The following is a 20,867-nucleotide window of genomic DNA, read 5'->3' on the forward strand; positions in this document are numbered from 1 at the left end:
CCCCCTCCCCTCTTAGGACACAAAGAGAAGAGGAGCAGGTGCCCCCCCCCCTTGCCACCTCTGTACGCACGCCTATGGCTGTGTGCCTAGACTTGCAGTCATTTACTGAGCACATGTATACTTCAATTTGTCTAAAGCTCTTCCATCTGCTTCGTTGCACATACACCATCTCAGCTGCACCCTCTTCCATCCAAACTCGACTGCCATGGCTGGGAATCAAACACATATCCATTATGGCAGTGATATACTTCAGTGGTTAAGCTATTGCAGCAGTTACTAAAAGAATCAACCTAAATGTCCGGCTCTCATACAATGTGACACACATGGAAAGCCAAGCCTGAAGAGATAAGAATTCCCTTTTTTCATTCCCTGTGGTTCCTGCTATGTCGTTTTATTTGTTAGTAGCGTGCTAAAAATTTCGCTCTCCCTGAAATCAATAAATTTTGTCCCCGCAACCCCTACTTTTCAGTATGCCATGCCTTTTGAGCAACTTACGAACTACGAACTATGACACAAGTGAAGCAGGATGTTCCCAAATGGGCTGCACATTAGGTAAAAAAGGAACAGCTCCAGCTATTCGCTTTCCACACCAATTCTGTGCAGTGTGTCGTGAAGCAGCTACATTTACTGCAGGACTCACAACAATGACACCACAATTCAAGCAAACTAACTACAGGCACATGAGTAAGACATCACTGCAAAAATCCTGGCAGATTTCAGGCTAAAAGCCATGCAGTGAAGAGGCGCAAGGGTGCACAGTGCTCACACAAGTTCGCATTCGTCGCCGCACATGTGAACCGAAATGAGAACATATCTGAAATGCTTGCAGAGGGCAAATATAACAAGTTCAGAGGAGAGAAAACAGCCCATATCTTCTGATATGTGTTTTATTTGCGACGTACAATCATGTAGATACTCAACAATTAAACCCCACAACCACTTTATCACAGACAGAGCACACCTGTTCTCTTCAATCATCACTGAGTTATCGCAGTCTTCGAAACAATAAAAATGCCACAAAAGGACCAACATCTTTCAAACTGGATCAAGTAGCACAGCAGGAAACCTGTTTGGCCATGCTGTAGCAGCTTCCCGACTAAGACAAAAAAAAAAAAAAGATTCTGCCAACCTAAGAAGTCGAGCCTGTCCTTGGCCATGTCGAGGTTCACCTTCATCTTGTCTGTAAGCCTGTGCGCTCGCTCCCAAGAAGGACCTGCATTTAGCAAAAAAGATGACAGAAATTTGTTTATCCGTATTTCTTTACCCATGGAAACGAAGTTTTTTTTTTGCCTAAAAAATAGTGGATGCTTTATAGGGCTTTTTGCTAACGCACGTGCGTCTTCTAAACACACGAGTACATGACATTGACTGAACAGACAACATTGTCTTGAAATGATAGCGAAGAAAAATTTTTTTTTTCTTATATTAATAAATTGCCGTTTCACAGATTGAAAATAAGCAAGCTCGCCACGAGAATAAAGTGGCGACAGCACGCCAAACACCATGACCTTGGATTTCCAGGGCACCTGCAAGGCGCTATGTAGTTCCCAATCCATTAAAAATAAGTATATTGTCCAATGATGGGGCCACAGACTTAACATACTATGTTTAAAAAAAATTCTTCAATTCATTGCCCCAAAAACTAAATATACTCCTTGAAACTTATGGTGTCCAGCAAAGATTTCAAACAGACATTTAAAAATGGAACCTCATATACATGCTCCCCCGCATAGTTCATCTGTGTGGCAGTGAAACAGACTATCGGAAACCTAGAGCGCAACACCATTGGTGCGAGGCGACACACAATATGGCCACGGTGGCGCAGTTTATAAACACCGCTTCGAAGGTGATATCAACGAAGTCTGCAAAATAGCCCGACAAATATATTTAGGTCTCCGATCTTGCCTATTTCCTAAATCTCCTTTTTCCAGACTAAAAAGCTAGTTTTCCTGCGATGCACCTTGCTCAACAACATGGCAGCTTGGTCAGTTAAAAAAAAACTATGGACCATCTATTGTGATGGAATGCGAAGCAGCAGAGGTGCGCACAGCATTGACCCGGTTGAAACGGGCGTCGACGTGGGTGCTGAAACAACAATGTGAAGCGAAATTCGGTGTAGCGTTTACTCGAGTAAACGTTTGTTTGAAACGCGAAGACACAGGAGACGGGACGCGCTAAAGACGCTTGCGCTCGGCTTCATTTGGCTCCCGTGTTGTCGGTATTACCCTCGCGCCATCTGTATTCTCGAACGCGATCGGTGTTCCTGACTCGCGCGAGTCGCACCTCGTCAGTGTCGCTGGTCCTCCACTGCCGGCGCTTGCATGCGGCCTCCCTGGTTCACGCCTCGTTGGTGGTGATGCCTCCATTCACGAACGTGATCGGCTGCGCTAACCCTAGCAACGCCGGCGACAGCCAGGAAAGGTACGCGCACACTAGCAGGATGCATGCCGCGACGGCGTCCCGTCTGTCGGCGCCATCACGCGGCAAGCAGCAGCGCGCTGTCCACGTTGTCGGCGCCGCAGTTATCAGATTCTCGAAGCGCGCACAGCGCGTGCACTTGCCGGCTCGCAGCTTCTCGCCGACAGATTGAGGGAGGTGGCACGGGTGAGCCGATGCCCACGTGAGGAGTGGGCTCGAGCATTGCAAGTGGTGGAGAGGGTGAAGCAAGAGAGAGAGAGCTGACACGCGGCGAGCGCTCGGCAGGCGAGAGAGAGAGACGTCACCGCGTACTACTCGAAGGGCGCAACCTACTTGGCACTGCTCCAACACTTGCGGCGAGACGAGGGGTGCGCACGGAGGGACAGCGTTACACAGGCCAGTCAAAGAGCTTCTTCGCATCTGCAACTGCAGTGTATACAGGGTTCTACATTCTTGGAGTGAACACCGCTCTTTGCGGCAGTGCTCTGCAGAGAGTCACTGCATGGCGCGGCCACGCACCAAAACGAAGCTGCGCAGTCACACAAGAGGGCGCGACGCTCATCAGCAAAGCAAAGCAAAGCAAAGCAGCAAAGCAAAGCAAAGCAAAGACAACCCAGCAAAGCAAAGACAACCCGCCCCAGTTCTCTGTAATCGGTTTTCATGTTCTGGGCAGTTTTTTGGTCTTTTTACAATTTTTCTCGGCTAATGCAAGTACTACGCATTTTACGAGTTAAAGGTTCGTCGTAACAGCGTACAGCGAAGTGAACTACACTTGAAGAGTTATCAAGTCACTAGAGTGAAAACTGCGGAGGCGGGGCTTCCACAAAGTCGTGTTGCGGCAGCTTGCGTCTGATTTCGGGTTTTCTTGATCACATCGGTAAGACGTTTTTAAAAAGATACACGTGAGACTTGTGAGTGGGAGTAAAGATTTCAATTGTTTAATGTATCTCTCACTGCCCCATTACAAGTATACTGTTCTTGGCGAACCCAACAGCTCCTTTAAGGCCGCACACTGACCCTCTACGCCACAGAGGCTGTGTTTCATCTTCAAGATGTGGAAATACATGTACGAAACTCAGTGGGCCCTGCAGTGTGACATCGGCACGGCCACACCCACTGCGTGGCAAAGGTACCCGACATGCTTCGCCAATCAACACGATCATGTGATTCCTGCAACCACCTTAACATCGGAAGCTTTCTATCCTCACCAGCCTAGTCAACCTTCTGCTTCCCCAGTACTTGCCTTCTGGGTATCCAGTCTTATTAACGGTTATCATGCCTACGCGATTCATGCCACGCCCGCGCATGTCTCTACTTTTTCGCTTCGACTAAAATGTCCTTGACACCCGTTTGCTCCTTGATCTACTCTACCTTCTTATCCTTCAAGGCTAACGCCCACCATTTTCCTTTCCACTGCACGGTGCGTCGTCCTCAATTCAAGTTAAACCCTCTTCGCATCACTCCAGGTTTTGGGGTGTTACAGGCGTAACTGCCACACCCAAACCAATGCAAGTTTACACACTCAGTCGTCTTATGAACGATGAACAGCTAGCAGAACAGAAAACTGGGAAGCCGACCTTTTCCTTGAGAGAAGTCGATGGCGATTCCTTTCTGTAGTTCCTCGATACCCTTGCGGTAGAGGTCGATGGCCAACTCCTTGAGATCTGCAGGCAGAAAGTCGAAAACTTTGGCCAACGCAAACTGACGAAAATTACGTGCTTCAATTGCGTGTTCTCCGGGAACTGCCTGCAGCGTGGAACATATTCGTACACACACTTACATATGGCTCCTTATGTTCAACAAGTACGGCGAGGCAGCCATTGCATATCCTTCACACGGCATGGCACTTGGCATAGACAAGGTAGCATCAACGGCTTCTATAAGCCACAACACAACTTACCTGTTAGCGCAGACACGTGTCCACCGACACTCTCAGACGTGGTTCAAACCGAAATAAACAGCGTGAAATCAAAAACAAGAAAAAAAAACAATAAACAAAACAAAGTTAAGGATTGAATATATAAGAGAGCAAATCAAATTTTAACGTCGAAATACGACGTCGCAATCAGTACTTCAAAAATGATGATGATATATGGTGTTTTTTGGCGCAAGGGCCATTTGATGGCCAAAGAGCGCCAGTTCATGGGACGAAGAATGTGGACAATGATTATGATTAGCGGCTGTATAAAGGCCATAAAATTCCTCGCAACAAGGCGGGTAAAAACATACAAGTAATAAAATCATAACCATGGCGTGAAAGGTGTGTGTGGTGTGAATAGGTGACAAAAGTTGGTGATAATGAAAAACGATGGTGGACATGTCTGGCATTAGCACAAGTGCCTCACTCGTTCATACCCTTGCGTCCAAGGGCCGTGAGGCAAGTGCTTTTTTGGGTAGCCACCGCAGCAAAAACCTCTCTGGAGAGGTTGTGCTACGGAATGCCCGGGTATACGATATGAAAACTATGAAGTGCTTTTAAAAACGCTAACAAGGATTTATGACTAAAAAGCGGTTCCCTACCGACGAACATTGCAGGGTGTAACGGTATACGTTGTCGGTAGGGTAATGGAAAATGTTGTTTTCTTAGAGTTTCTAACTGTTTACATTGAATTAAAACGTGAAGAACTGTTAATGCCTCACCACATTTATCACACAATGTTGGATCACCACCCGACAAAAGATGTGTATGTGTCATGTATGCGTGTCCTATCCTGAGTCTTGTTAGTGTTACCTCTGTTAGACGTGATTTTGATACTGGTGGCCAAGGGCCAAGGTGCGGCTTGATAATGTGTAGTTTGTTTCGTGTGTGTGTATCCCACTTGCTCTGCCAGTAGTCCCTGAGGTTTCGTTTGAGAGACGGCTTAAGATCAAGGGCCGGGATTGATATGGATGTAATGGCGGTGCTCTCATGGACGGATGCAGCGAGCTGATCCGCCCTCACGTTGCCTTGGATCTCACGGTGCCCTGGCACCCAGCACACTACAACATGCTGTTTGAGTGTGTAGAGTGTGCATAAAATGGAGTAAAGTGAAACGAGGACAGGGTTTTTTTGTTTTTTAAGACTGTGCAGAGCCGTTACCACACTGAGGGAGTCTGTATATATTACTGCTTTTTGTATTTGTGATTGTTTGATGTGTTTAGCTGCCACAAGTATCGCGTAAGCTTCCGCTGTGAAAATACTTGTGCCTGGATGTAGAGGGCCAGCATCCGAAAAAGGAAGGGCCAACAGCAGCGTAGGACACAGAGGAGTTAGCCTTAGAGGCATCTGTAAAAAACTCAGGACGTGTGTATTTGTGTTGAAGTTCCAAGAAGTATGTTCGAATATGGGCAATAGGCACATGTTTCGTAACTTCTAGGAAAGACACATCGCAATCTATAGTCTGCCACTGCCACGGTGGCGGGTATGCTACAGGAGCCATTAAAGTGTGTTCGAGTGACACTCCAGTGTCCTCAGCTAGACCCCTCAGGCGAACTGAGAAGGGCTGCCTCATTGAAGGCCTGTTTTGAAAAAGAATGGAGCTCGACAAGTCATTAATAGTAGAATATGAGGGGTGCCTCTTGTCTGCTTTCACCTTAAGGAAATATACAAAGGACATGTAGGTTCTTTGCAGATTAAGCGACCACTCATTTGACTCAACGTAAAGGCTTTCTACGGGGCTGGTGCGAAAAGCACCCGTAGAAAGGCGGATGCCCGAATGGTGCACGGGATCCAGCATCTTCAAAGCACTTTGAAGTCGCAGACTGATAAACAATGACCCCATAATCTAAGTGGGTGCGAATTAGGCTTCTATACAGGTTCATGAGGCATTTTCTCTCACTACCCCACGTAGTACGTGACAACACTTTTATAACAATCATGGCTTTTAAACATTTTGTTTTTAAATACTTTATGTGGGGTACGAAGGTCAACTTGTTGTCCAAGATTAAGCCTAAGAATTTATGCTCGGCTTTGACGGACAGACGTTGCCCGTTCAGTCGAATGTCAGGTTCCGAGTGCATGCCTCTCTTTCGAGAGAACAAGACACACGTGCTTTTTTGTGGGTTAAGTCGAAATCCGTTTTCATCTGCCCATTTGGAGACCTTATTTAAACCCAGCTGAACCTGCCGCTAACACATGGCCAAGTTGCATGACTTGAAGCCAAGCTGAACGTCGTCGACATATGTACAATAGAACATATTGCGGGGAATGGACAAGTGCAAAGAATTCATTTTAATAATAAAAAGTGTGCAACTAAGCACACCACCTTGTGGCACGCCTGTTTCCTGGACAAATGTTTGAGAGAGCACACTGCCCAAATGGACACGGAATGTCCGGTTTACACGGAATGTCCGGTTTGACAGGTAACTTTCAATTATATGAAACATTCTTCCGCGCACACCAAGGTGGGACAGGTCTCTTAGAATTCCGAAACGCCATGTTGTATCATAAGCCTTTTCGATATCGAGGAACGCAGAGAGAAAATATTGTTTATGGACGAAGGCGTCTCTGATCTGTGCCTCGATACAAACAAGGTGGTCTGTGGTGGATCTACTTTCTCGAAACCCGCACTGAAATGGGTCAAGCAAATTATTTGTTTCAAGAAAATGTACAAGTCGACAGTTTATCATTTTTTCGAAGACTTTGCACAAGCAGCTTGTAAGTGCTATAGGCCTATAACTCGAGGGTAAAGAAGGGTCCTTGCCCTCTTTCAAAATGGGAATAACAATAGCCTCTTTCCAGGAGGTAGGAATAGTTCCAGAAGACCAAATAGCATTGTACAAACAAAGTAAGGTCTTTCGGGTTTCGTTTGGTAGGTTTTTTAACATTTCATACATCACACGGTCAGAACCTGGGGCAGAAGTACTGCAGGAGTTTAGAGATGTTCGGAGCTCAGCTAGACTGAAAGCTTGGTTATATGCCTCGTATCTAGTGGATTTCTGTTCGAGTTTCTGCTTTTCTATTCTTGTTCTGTATTTTTGGAAAGTGTCAGTATAGTAGGACGAGCTGCATACTTCTTCGAAGTGTGCACCGAGGAAGTTTGCCTGATCTTCCAAGGTATCACCTTGAGTGTTTACGAGTGGAAGTGTGTGTACTTGTTTCCCTGCTATCTTACCGACCATGTTCCAGACTTTGGCCTCTTGTGTGTATGAATTGATCCCTGACAAAAACTTCTGCCAGCTTTCTCTTCTGGCCTGCCGACGCGTTCTCCTAGCTTGAGACTTTATTTTCTTGAAGGTGTCAAGATTTTCGGCTGTCGGTGAGTTCCGAAGCAGCCTCCAAGCTTTGTTTTGCTGTTTGCGCGCGTTTCGGCATTCAGAGTTCCACCATGGCACACGCCGTTTTCCAGGGTGTCCATTTGTTTGTGGGATGCATTTTGTTGCAGCATCAATCAAAAACGCTGTGAAGAAGTTGACAGCAACATCAATGTTCAAAGTACATATGCCATTCCAACCTAGACGAGCGATGGTATAAAACTGTTCCCAGTCGGCTCTGTTTATGAGCCACTTGGGAACACGTGGTGGACACTCAGTTACTGTATTTGTGCTCAAAACTACGGGGAAGTGGTCACTTCCGTACAGATTACTGACGACTTTCCACTGGAGTAGAGGCACAAGAGATGGAGATACTATGCTTAGGTCTATGGAGGAGAAGGTGTTATTGGCGAGATTATAATATGTTGATTCTTTTCGATTTAGGAGACACGCGCTCGACGAGAGAAGGAACTGTTCGATCAGTCGACCTCGCGCGTCATACCGAGAGTCACCCCATAGCCTGCTATGCGCATTAAAGTCTCCAAGGAGAACATAAGGTTCCGGAAGTTCATCAATTAAAGAGTGTAAATCACGTTTTTGCAGCTGATAGCTAGGAGGAATGTAAATAGTACAGATTGTGATCAGTTTGTCAAAAAGAACCACTCGAACAGCCACTGCCTCAAGGGATGTTTGGAGTTGTGTGTGCATGCAATTCCTTGATTCACTATGATGGCAACACCTCCGGATGATGTCATGGCATCATCACGGTCCTTTAGAAAAATAACGTATTTACGAAGAAAATTTGTGTGTTTTGAATTAAGGTGTGTTTCTTGTACACACAGCACTTTTGGTGAGTGTTCGTGTCAGAGTTCTTGGATGTCGTCAAGGTTTCTGAGAAGGCCCCTGACGCTCCATTGTATAATTTGAGCGTTCATGGTGAATGTAGAATAATGCTGTGTGTACGAAAAGCGAGTGGCTGTTTAGACGAGGAGTTTGAGTTCACTTAACAGGGCCGTCGCCAGGCCCTGTTATTTGCTTTTTTGTTTTCTTGGCGCACTCCAAGGAGCCACGCCACTCTTTCGGCACCAATGGTGCCGACGTATCCATTGCCTCCTCGGAGGCACTGGATGCCCGCATGTGGGGGCTGTTAGTTCGGATTTTGGGCCTCGCCTGGTGAGGGGAGGCCTTGAGACCCGAAGACTCTGGAGTCTCCGGTCTCTGTTTGGGAGTAGGCGGTGTAGCCTGGGCTACAGCCGCCTTGGGGGCAGGTGCCACAACCGCCGGCTCGGTATGCGCGGGCCGAAGGGGTGGCGAGGGCTGGTGCGGCGGTGCCCCCTGACGCGCCGCATCAGCGTATGTAGGTCCGTAGAATGGAGCGACTCTTCGCCCTGCTTCCTTAAACGTAATGTTCTCCTTCACCTTCAATGTAATTATTTCTTTTTCTTTTTTCCAGCATGTGCTGGAACGTGAATATGCGGCATGGTCTCCTTCGCAGTTTATACAGTGCGGCGGTTGTTTGCAGTTCTCAGACACGTGGCCCAGGACTCCACATTGTGCACAAGTCTGGCGACCACGACAGGCTTTAGAGCCATGGCCATACTTTTGGCATTGGAAGCAACGACGAGGGTTTGGTATATACGGCCTGACAGATGTCTTGGTATACCCTGTTTGAATGGAATCTGGTAGTTTACTGGATGCAAATGTGAGTATCAAGTGTTTCGTTGGTATTTCCTTATTATCTCTTCTGATGATAATTCTCTGTACATTATTGACATTTTGGCTCTTCCACCCTTCCAAAAGTTCAGTTTCGGTGAGTTCAAGTAAGTCTGCATCAGATACCACTCCGCAAGTGATGTTCATGGATCTGTGTGGTGTTATGGTGATCGGTATGTCACCAAACGTTGAGAGGCTGTCTAGCTTTACAAATTGTGCTTTGTCCCGAATTTCGAGAAGAAGGTCTCTGCTAGCCATTTTGGTTACTTTGTATCCAGCCCCGAGAGTTTCAGTAAGACACCTGGCAACTACGAAAGGAGTTACGGTCCTGGCTTGCTTTCCGGTTTTTTCTCAGTGAATGACGTGGAAGTGGGGAAAAGTTTCTATTGGCTGGTTGAAGAAATTTATGTCGTCGGTGCGTACCCGCTTTAGGCCGGTACGATCAGACAGTAGAGGGAATGTTCCATGCATGCCGGTCTTATTTTGGTTCAGCAGCATTGGCGGCCACCCACCACGAAGCCCAACAAGGGGACGCTGCAAGTTTGCAGGTACTGAAAGCTTGCAGACGTCAGCCGTACAACACTGCCATAACCCAATGCGCCTAGACCAAAGTATGCTATTTGCACAGGGTTAACCCTTGCCGCCAGGAAAATTGGAAGTAAACAGAAGAGAGAAGTAGACAGGAAAGCTAAAAAAAGTAAGAAAGACGAAGATGTAGGGAGAGAGAGATAGGAAAAGGCGACTGCCGATTTCCCCTGGGTGGGTCAGCCCAGGGGTGCCGTCTACGTGAAGCCGGGGCCAAAGGGGTGTGTTGCCCCTGCCGGGGGGCCTTAAAGGTCCAAGCACCCAGCGTGGGCTCAACCCCCAGGATCCCCTTTTCCCCGGACACGCAAAGCCACGCACGGCTAGGCGTGGGAGGGAGTCAAAACTCCCCCGTTAGCTCGGGTCCGTGGTGTCGCTACACACCAAACGCCTGCTTGCAGAGGCGCCCCTGCGGGGGACTTCAAAAATCAAGCAACATAGCTACAACATAATAGCGGTTTGAGATAGCAACTATGTTCTTTTTCTTAGCTTTTTTTTACAGAGCTCAAAGAAAAAAAAGTCAAAATCGAAGGAGAAAGCACAGAGTGCCCTACAACTAAAGGAAGCTCTAGCGCTTGTGTATGTGGGAGCTGCAACACACGGCCCTTCAGCCAGCACGGCAATGACGGGTAGTACGCAGATTTGCCTAATCGTCGTTATTTCGGCTGCGCATGAGTCCGCGTGGCCTGAATCCACTTCGTCGCGATAAGACCATCGAAAAATATTCAGCAGTTGCACTTCACCACCTCAACGTTTTGTGGGCTCACCAATTCTAATCGGCTCGCGAAGTTCCCAAAGGTTCATTCTTTTATTCGAAACAAAACCAATAATAAAGCTACAAGTGCGGTCGAAACCCGCAAGAACAAATAGGCAAATTTGTGTACTACCCACCATTTCCACGGTGGCTGAACGATCGCATCGCCAGAGTCGTTTCTAGTTAATCTAAGAACACTTTATGGGAGAAGGCAGGGAAGTTATCCAGAAAAGCTTCCCGGTTTGCTACACCCTACACTAAGGAGATAAGGAAATGCGATAAGAAAGATAAGAACGCTACTATACACTGGATGGAGTATTAAGGGAAGTAGAAAGAGAAGACATACACAAAATATTAAAAAGTCAGTTTCACGAAAAGGGCGAAACAATGAATGCGATAGTACCATATTCGAATTTTTCACGAGGCAAGGCTAGCATCCGATCTCGCGTAACTCAACAAAACGTTGATGTAAAGGCGTGTTTACACTAGAGCGACACTGACACGACGCGACGAAGACACGAGACAGACGCAGACAATCGGCGGACGAGTCACCCTACGACGACGACGCCTCAGAAGACGGCATGTCGTCGTAGTGTAAAACATAATGACAGACCGAAAACACCAGCAAAACACATCTGCGGCTGAGCAAAAATTTGCCCACGTGTTTGCGTCAAACGACCACGAAGGGGGAAATCTTTAGGGAGATATCAATGTCCCTTCCGAGGCTTCCACAGCACTTGAATAAGCATCTTGCGCATCCCGCGTAATTTTTCCTTCCTTCCTTTTTGTGTATCGCCACCACCGTCCCTGGACGCCGTGGATTATGGCAGGGGCTGCGCTGCATAGCCGGACAGGGACAATGGCAGAGCAGGGAGCATGGCTGAAAATGAGGTGCAGGTGTGCAAGTTTGGTCGGTGTGACTGCGTGTGCCTTCAGTGTGACTACAGAATTGGCCAACGGCTGTGAACACAAGGGACGGAAAGTCTTCAGAGACCATTGACGAACTGTTCTTGTCATGTAGTGTAAATATGACGAAAAAGACACTCAAAAGACAGTCAGCAGACCAAAATCGGTGCCGCGTCTCTCTAGCGTAAATGCGCCTTAAGAGAACACGGCCGCTCCAGGCCAGGGGTGGATCCAGCCACACAATTTAGGGGGGGGGGGGGGGTCACTTGAATTAACACCTGAGAGGTGGGCGTGGTTATTACTTTTTCTAACCACACAAAAACCCTGTAATGGCGTAAATACTGTTAATATGTGCTTACAGTGGTCCCACTCATTTCTCCTAAGTGGTGAAAGCATGTGCATGGCAAGCAATGAAGAGAGGGGGATGGGTGCTGACAGGCTTCGGGGGGGGGGGCCTATCACCCCTACCGCCCCCCTCTAGATCCGCCACTGCTCCAGGCACACTTTCGGCACACTTTTGGCACCAATTTTTTTCGTGTTGAAAGCGCAGCCCGCAGAAGCTCCCGCCTGCTATGGGGGCACAAGGCGCGCGCTGATCGCTGCCGCGATAGCACGGAGCACGCACCCCCCCCCCCCCTCCTTCACTCGCGAGATAAGCGCGCGCGCAGACGACCTTGGCCGGAAAGGCAATGTCCGCTCCGCAGAAAGACGAGGCTAGCGCATCCTTCCCCGTATGTATATAGCGTACATATACATGAATGACAGCGGCGGCAATGGCAAAAACCAGCCGAGACTGTCCATATAATTGCTATCGCAATAAAACTGTGCTGGGTGAATGGATTGCCCTGTATAAACATACACTCAGCCGCCTCCCTTTTGGGTCAAGGTTTCCCCAGCCAAGAAAGGAAGCGACAGCCTTGAATTATGGCAGAGCGCCAGCCGCAAACACGTATAAGCGCATGGCGTGCGCAATGAAATCCCGCCAATGCGAAGAAAATCACGACGAACGCGCTCACTAAGACATTAGCCGTTAATTTCCAGAGCAGCGTGCAGAGGAAGGATCCAGCACCGGCATACATTTTTTTTTTCCCCTGGAGTGTTAATGAAACCGCGGACCAATTAGTTCCTCTGTTCGCAGGGACGAGGCGTGCTGAAAGTGAAATGTGAATTTGGGACGAAAACTCTTGTGGATGGCATATGAGGCCATCCACAAAAGTTTATATGACGAAATTGGACATTACGATATGACAAAATTTGTGACAACGCCATTATTCAGCGTTAACTCACTATACACTCACATAAAGACAAGAAGCAAAACTCAAGCACGACCCATCTTAAAGGTCAGAACAACGCATAAAACCGGTCTTCAGCTCAGTCGTCGGATAGGGATATGCAAAAACACAATGTTTCCTCATTAAATCGGGAACGCGGCGCTAGCTCGCGATAATTTATCGATAATTAGGCAAGTTTAACCTGCACGACGGGGGAGGGCTGAACAAAAAATAAGCTTTCACGGCTGTCATTTAAATAGAGGAGTCTCTCATATAACATACACGAGTTCGCGAGTTCGGTTTCTGCACACAGCAAGTTATCTTCGCGTCCATGTTTCTTTCTTCACACTTAGATTATTTTTACTACTAATAACATCCCCTATACTTTGCTTGGCAGTGTTGTCCGTTAGTTCTCATTATTATTGCGTTTAACACAGAAGAAGGAGCCCTTAAACAGTCAAGTCCGTATAGTTCACAAGCATGCTCATTAGGAAAATTATAAAATGTACGGGATGAAGACAGTAAAGTGCGGGCCATGCCAGTTGCGAGAGTCCGCATATTTGAGCTTCCCAACATACGACATTGGCTCTTTAGAGGCAATAACAGCCGGCGTGGCAACCGGCCCCTTCAATTATCCACACCAACCATAGTTCTGCATTTGATAGTTTAGCATTTCGGGGGAGGCTAGGACCCTTTTTTTGTTCCACCAGCGTAGACGAGTAAGTCTTTTGACATACACACACAGGAAAAGGGGGCTATATGGTGGTCCAGAGCGGGCGCCCGGTCCTTGTCTACTAAGAAGAAAAAAAAAAAAAAAACCGGCCGCACTCCGAGAAAGATGAACGTCCCCAAAGAAGTGGGCGTGGCCAGCATGGACGTTGCACGCCGTTCGCGGCATTCACCCCACGCGCACAGTGTATGTAGTCTGCTATCGAGACAAAGGAGAAGAGCCGCTCCGAAGAGGAAGTAAACGAACAAAAGACACGCGACTTGAGAAGAGAAACGGTGCGGCAGCAGCATCCGCCCCGGCCGGATTGGAAAGAGAAGGGAACACCCAAACTCGATGTACAAGGAAGAGACGCGGACGAGTGTCCGTGTGGCAATTTCTTTTTTTTTTTTTTGGGGGGGGGGGCGAAGCTCCTTAAGGCGGGGGTCGGTCGTCACCTGTACGTATGTATGCATGTACGTAGTAACCACCTCACAGCACATCCACGGAGTAAATGATGACGAGTGGGGGCGAAGCTTCGGAAGGTTTTTATCGGCAAACCGTGAATCATCCGCTGGCCGCGTCCGTCCGCCGTCTATATGTGTCCGTTTGACGCACCGAAGCGCGGACGGACTGACGGACGCTTCACCCCGCTCATCATCATTCGGCTTCGTGGATATGCTGCGATTTTTTTTTCCTTCCCCACATTTAAAAAGAAGCGCAAGAGTGTCGCCACCTGTAGGCAAACGCATATCAACTAGAGGCTATACTCTGGCGCTGCGATCATTCAGCAATCATGGGAATGATGAATAGTGGCCAGATTTGCTTAGTATTGGAATTTGTGGGTTCCGACCGCGCTTGTGGCATTGCCGTGTGTTGGTTCCATTTCAAATGAAACGAGCGAACCATTTTCATTCCCGAAACCCGACGTGACCCGATTTGAATCGGCGAGCCCAAAAGGTTTTAAGGTGGTGAATCGCAACTTCTGAACATTTCCCCGATTTTCGTTTCGTGCCAAAGCAGCTCCACGCCGCAGACGAGACAAATTCGCGCACTATACCCGCCATTCCCGTGCTCGCTCAAGCGCCGTGCGTTGCAGCTACCATATAGACACCAGCGCCAGAGTTCCTTCTGTACTTTTGATCCACGAGAAAGAACCGCATACGCCGTTTCTTGCCCATGGTGTGGAAAACAGCCAACGCTTGGTCACATTACATGGGAACGTGAGCCACGGTCACCCAAAATTGAGACGCCTCAGATTCCAGCCCGAAAATTCAGAACGGGATCAGTGGGAGCCCTTGCTTACCGGCAAGGAAAAGGAGGCCCTACTGGCGCTCCTGGAACAGGCGCGGAGGGCAGCTGAGACCAGCGGAACTCTGTACTATAGGGGACCCACACACCAGCTTTTAACCCTTTTGTTTTTTGTAGTTGTTTAATATACGTTGTTTAACACCTAAGGTTGATCTATGATAGACTTTGGTCCATATCATTTAGCGTTAACGAAAAGTCCCGAAGCTTCGTCTTATACATAAACTGTTATGAAAGCTTTATGCTGAAAGTTTGTAGAAGAAAATGTGTATATGTACGCGCGTCTCACGCTAGGATGAATTCGTCGTTGTGGCCTCTGAAAGTGGCTCATGCTGCATGCGCGCTACCGGAACTGTTCGCGGCGGCCACGATTCGAAAACAGACAGCACGCGATCCAGAACTGCCAATCGCATAAATAACGCGGTGTTCTTTTTAAGCACAAATCACCTATTACACAGCTCAGCCACACCCTTAGGCAAGAATTCTTTTCAGTGGGTGGGTGGGGGGGTTGAATTGTTTGTGTAGTGTGTTGTCGTCTTGAGTCCGCGTTCATTTGGCGCTATTATTTTCGTCTTAAGTATGTAAAGACAAGCCCAAATCTTAACTGTCCTAAATAACACCTACTTTTATTTGTTCTCGTCAAACCCCCCCTCTCCTTCTACATCCAAATTTCGGTGGAGGGGGGAGGAATGTACCCCAAGGCTCCCCCCTGGCTAAGGGCCTGACTCGACAAAAAAAATCACATTACGGTAGTAACATTTCTTGGTGCGAACGCACTTACTGCAAAACGTCTCGCTACTTTCACAACTTTTGCACCTGATGTATGAAACGCAATATATGTTGACTCTGCCCACCACGCTAGAAATTTCGTTTCTCAGGTCCGAGTCGTTCATAAATATATTAGTCATTCGTCACCAGATGCAGCCCATCATCAAAGAGGCATCATCAAACAGGAATCTTCATGTCATCATCAGGTGGCAAAAATGGTGCGCTGCTTTGTCATTTCCTTTCTACTATGGACCGACTATTCACTCATACGAATGCAATATTTTCCGTCTTTAGCGTTCCTTTAGGAGTAAGCCGACACACTGAAACGTTAAATAGAGATCCCAAGTTGTTCACGGCCCACACCGCAGCCTGGGAGAAACGAAGGTATACGTCCGGAACATCTACGCTCGACCTGAAACAAGGACATCGCCAGTCCGTTTCCAACCTACGCCCGTTCTACTTTTAGAGATCCTCCCCGAAAAAGAAAAAAATAGCGCGTAGTAGTGCGCAAAACAGGCTGAAGACGAAAGTCAACTATCGATCCGAGCGGTACAGAACTGTACCACTCGGAAAAACAAACACACGCCACTGTCGGCTTGGCTTGAATACACATGGAAAGACGGCTTGTTCGCAACCCTGACCCAGGAAATGAGACCACGCGCTCATCGTCCCACACGTACAGCGACTACGACCTCTAAGAGACGGGAAAAAATGTGTGTGCGCGCGTACGAGGGGGGCGGGTGGAGTAGCTGCTTTATATCGTTCGAAACCGGCTTAACTGAGGCAACTGAAAAAGGGAAATAAATTACGCTGGCCAACGCTCCGCAACGTGAATACACGGGAGAGACAGTGTGAAGCATCCGGCTTCCAGTTAAAATACCTTGCGTTGGTAGGCTGCAAACAAATGTTTGATAGAGCGTAAGGAGAGAGAGAGAGAGAGAAAACAGAAGGCGTTCACATTTCGGTGGTTCATATTACCACGCGCGTTTTCTACTTAGCTGTATTTGGTTTACACCCACAATGACTGTCAGCAATGCTCGGCGCAGATTGCGCTTCACTGTTCGAGAAGTTTCACGGTCGTGCAAATCATTCCTTTAAACTCGTGCGCAGGACACAAACATTCAAGCTCGTTGCAGAGATTGCGCGAACCACCATAGAAGACTGGAAAGATAAGACTGGAAAGATAAGACTGGAAAGATAAGACTGGAAAGATAAGACTGGAAAGATAAGACTGGAAAGATAAGACTGGAAAGATAAGACTGGAAAGATAAGACTAGAAAGATAAGACTAGAAAGATAAAGACTAGAAAGATAAAGACTAGAAAGATAAAGACTAGAAAGATAAAGACTAGAAAGATAAAGACTAGAAAGATAAAGACTAGAAAGATAAAGACTAGAAAGATAAAGACTAGAAAGATAAAGACTAGAAAGATAAAGACTAGAAAGATAAGACTGGATCCCAACGGTGATCATTTGATCGACGGCCGACGCCCCGTTCTCACCGCTAGCAGTGCCAGTGCGTATCGCTGTAATCTGATTCCCGTTTAAAATCTGACTTTCCGTTCACGTACAATCTGCTGCCTTCGTCAACGTCACGACCACGCGAAAATACAGACCGGCGATAGCGATAACTCCACGCTTGCGCATATTCGCGACACCTTGGGGAAAGATGACGATTTAATCCGTGTTTTATTTGGTCTTGCAACCACCCCCGAGCTATTCCGACAAACTAAAAGCAGGTTCTTCGATCGGCGATCGTACCTAACTTCACGCCGTTCTGGTCGCTCACGAAACCACGGAATAGCACGAGAAAAACCTCGCACTATAGCACGCTCGCACAACCTAAAGCTCAACAAGCTCCCCCCCCCCCCCCCCCTAGCGGGGTTTGGCAGCAATTACGTACTTAGGTATACACTGACCAACCTACGTACCGAGCATATGCGGAAGGAACAAGGTGTAAACATTGGGCTTCCTACAAGCCTTCTTCATTTCGCGTCCTATGAGCACACAGCGCTACTGTTAACGGAACCATACGGTCTGCATTACGTGCCGCTTAATCGTGCCCCGCATGAAGTGCCAGATATAGCCAGGAAAACAGAACTTTTGTTCGTCTATTCCTGGCTGTGGCTATCGCTTTTTCATCCAAGACCCAATTGAGAGTGTTCCTTAGAGTCCGTAAAGCGTCAAGTGGTCCATCAGCTCAGACCGGCTCTGGCGTCACGACGGCGGCATAAATCATAAGCGTGACGTTCGAAACCTCCAGCTTACTGTAAGTTCGTTCGAACTTTTCTTTTTTGTGCACAGGTGATTAACTATGTCTTCTTTATATCTGTTAAATTTCCGCAATTGTTTGGCTTGGGGTTGGTTAGACAATGTATATATGGACGAAAAAAAATGGGTCGTCAAAATTCCACCACAAAATCATTTTCTTTAGTAACTTCAAAGAAACAAGCCCATAGGAAAAATAAGGGACCAGCTATATCGGTACGTCTACATTTTAGTCTTTACTGTATTCCGGATCAGCCCACGCTTATTGAGCATTTCTCTTTGCAACCTCCCGAAACCACCCTTTCCCTTCCTGCAACTGGGCGACGCACTTGACTACCCAGATCGACATCACTACGCTTTCATCCGCCTAACCAAATCCGCGCTATCCACACTACTGAAACACGGACACCTCGTTAACGAGCTCTGTTCTAAAAATTACTTTCCTACACGGCAGCTTGGTGTATGGGGACTATATAGGGGCAAGCTTTTGTTTGCCTTTCCAGCAATCGCTTCAACGCATCTAAGTTGTACCCTATTTCTCTCTCTCTTTTTTTTACAATTTACCAGCGCGCTCAGCGCACGACACCCCGAGCCGCTTACGGTGATACTTCGAACGACAAAAAAATAGAAATACATTCGAGAAAGACACTCACGCGCAATCTGCGTATAAACAGCGGAGCTCGAAATTTAGCGCCACCAAGCGACGAACACAGATTCAGGTTTTTCTATCTTTATCTTTTGTCTTCCTTTTCTAGATCATTTTGTTTCTTATTTCTTGATACTTATTCCTTTCTTCATTTCTTTTCGTATTGCCCTCTCCTCCATCCTCTCCACCTTTATCCCTCACATCCGCCCTCCTCACCCTTTTATTTTTACACCTTGATGCGCTACACTGTGCCTGATTACGCTATGATTTACTCTCTCCCTTCCTCCTTTTCTCCTCGACCTAGCATCAGCCATCAGCCTGACTTCACACAACCTTGCTAAACTATATTACACTACAAAGCTATCCCATGCGCTACCCTCCCCCTTCTTCCTTTCCTTCCTCCCCTCCTTGATATCCCTCTTCCTCCTCATTTCCCTTCCACACCTCTTTACTATTCTATGTAATGCATCGCAATGCTAGTACACTGTAGCTATGCTATAGGAGCTGCTTGGCACACACCCACCTTTTTATTGTGTGTGTACATTAGCGCAGTTTTGTGCGAACGACTAAGGACGAAACTAAAGCTAAAACAGCTCCCTTGCTCAAAAACCGCCATCTGCATTCAGCGAGGCCAGCAAGATAACGATGCGGCTCGCCCGAAACCATACAGTTTCCCGAAATTACCTAGAAGGTACCCCGGCGCTGCGATCGTTCAGCGACGATGGAATTGACGAATAGTACACAAACTCGCCCAGTCTTCGTGTCTGCGCGCTTCAAGCGTGTTTGCGGCTTTGTCTATTGCTGTGTTGTGGTTTCGTTATAACGGACCGCTTCGAAACTCGCGACCAACTTGAATTCGTCAGCCTAAAAGGTTAATGCGGTGAAGCAAAACTGCTGGCTAGTTTGGCTTCGTGTGGCAAAACTGCCACACGAAGATTATACCAATTTGTGAACTACCCATCTTTTTTCAACGCGGGCTGAAGCGCCGCGCGTTGCAGCTCCCACAGACACTACGCTCGCGACTACAAGCGCGACGACTGCGATCTCGGAGGCAGGCGGGAAGGAGACAAATAGAGTTACACCGATGCGGACGAAGAAGAAACGACGTCGCCTTCAGATGCACGTGGATCCAACACTAAAGAAGAAAACAGACAGCAAAGGCTATACAAATATAGGCGCAGTGTCTATATGGATGATGCGGGTATGGACCCTCCCCTTTCGTCGTCGCCCCCTACCGGCGAGCTCTCGAAAAAGTGGGTCGGCCGAGGGGCGTGGGCTTCTCGACAGCGAAGCGGTCGACCCTGATTTCTTGTTCTCGGAGGAGAGCAGCTCGTGGCCTCTCGGAGGAGCTTCCCTCTCAAAGGCAAGCACTATATGCGTTCGAGTGAGTGCGCGTACGTACACAGTACGATCTTACGGACTTGACGTGCGTGTGTGCTCGCCTACACGCTCGTCCGTCCGTTTCCTCCGTTCACTATGCGGAGATTTATGGGCTTTCATTCGCAAAGCGGAGGGCGCGTCCTCGATTGAGCGTATATATATATATATATATATATATATATATATATATATATATATATATATATATATATATATATATACCATCACGCATCGGCAAGGATGACAATACCATTATTTTTTATTTATTCTTCCAAAATTGGTACGAAGAACCGCAGAAAGAGACAGCGGTCCAGTCAATACTCCTCCGGAGAAGAAAAATAAAAAAAGATCGAGTATAAGGCAACTGAAAGCAAACAAAAAAATCCAGCTGGTCAATCAGTACATTGGCGATGGGAGATGATGTATGGAAGCGGGTTTGCAGCGACTACTGAAAAAGCCAGAAAAAATAACAAACCGCGGATTTTACGCTTTTTAAGGCGGCCACCCACAGAACGTTGGCAGTTTTTTTTTTAACTTTCTTACTTCAAAGGCGCTTTTTTTTTTTTTCACCCGAAAAAGTCAACGGAGTACGCGCCAGTACGCACCGCGGTGGTCAAGGCTCCGTTCCGATTGCATCGGAATCGACCCCAAAAAAGTCACTGACCGCTGCGCACCGTTTTATTTCCTATCGTTCGACTTATTTTGTTTTGCTGTATGTTCCCTGCTCGTTCAAGAAGCTCGCACGTCCCGTTTTCCCAGCGAAGCGGCCTGCGTGTTTCGCGCGCCCGCCACCAACTGGGCGAATTGAAAGCAAATCGACCCATTGTTAACGCGCCGAGAAGTTTTTTTTTCTTTTTCTCGTGATTCGACATGTTTAGACACGTCCTTCAAACGCCTCCAGCTGAAAATAGGAATC

At 47.5% G+C, this 20,867-nt stretch overlaps 1 protein-coding gene across 3 annotated transcripts in view; it reads right to left on the reverse strand.

Moving 5' to 3' along the window:
• LOC119164354 (spastin) overlaps positions 1-20,867 on the reverse strand; it is a 92,254-nt gene that overhangs the window by 27,308 nt on the left and 44,079 nt on the right. For all 3 annotated transcript variants that reach the window (XM_037416527.2, XM_075871497.1, XM_037416529.2), the window contains exons 4-5: positions 3,996-4,082; positions 1,130-1,213 (exon numbers count right to left, since the gene is read on the reverse strand). In XM_037416527.2, the coding sequence (XP_037272424.2) occupies positions 1,130-1,213; positions 3,996-4,082 (171 nt within the window). The remainder of the gene's footprint in view (positions 1-1,129; positions 1,214-3,995; positions 4,083-20,867) is intronic.

Source organism: Rhipicephalus microplus, chromosome 8, assembly GCF_043290135.1.
Source record: "Rhipicephalus microplus isolate Deutch F79 chromosome 8, USDA_Rmic, whole genome shotgun sequence".
Lineage (NCBI taxonomy): Eukaryota > Metazoa > Arthropoda > Arachnida > Ixodida > Ixodidae > Rhipicephalus > Rhipicephalus microplus.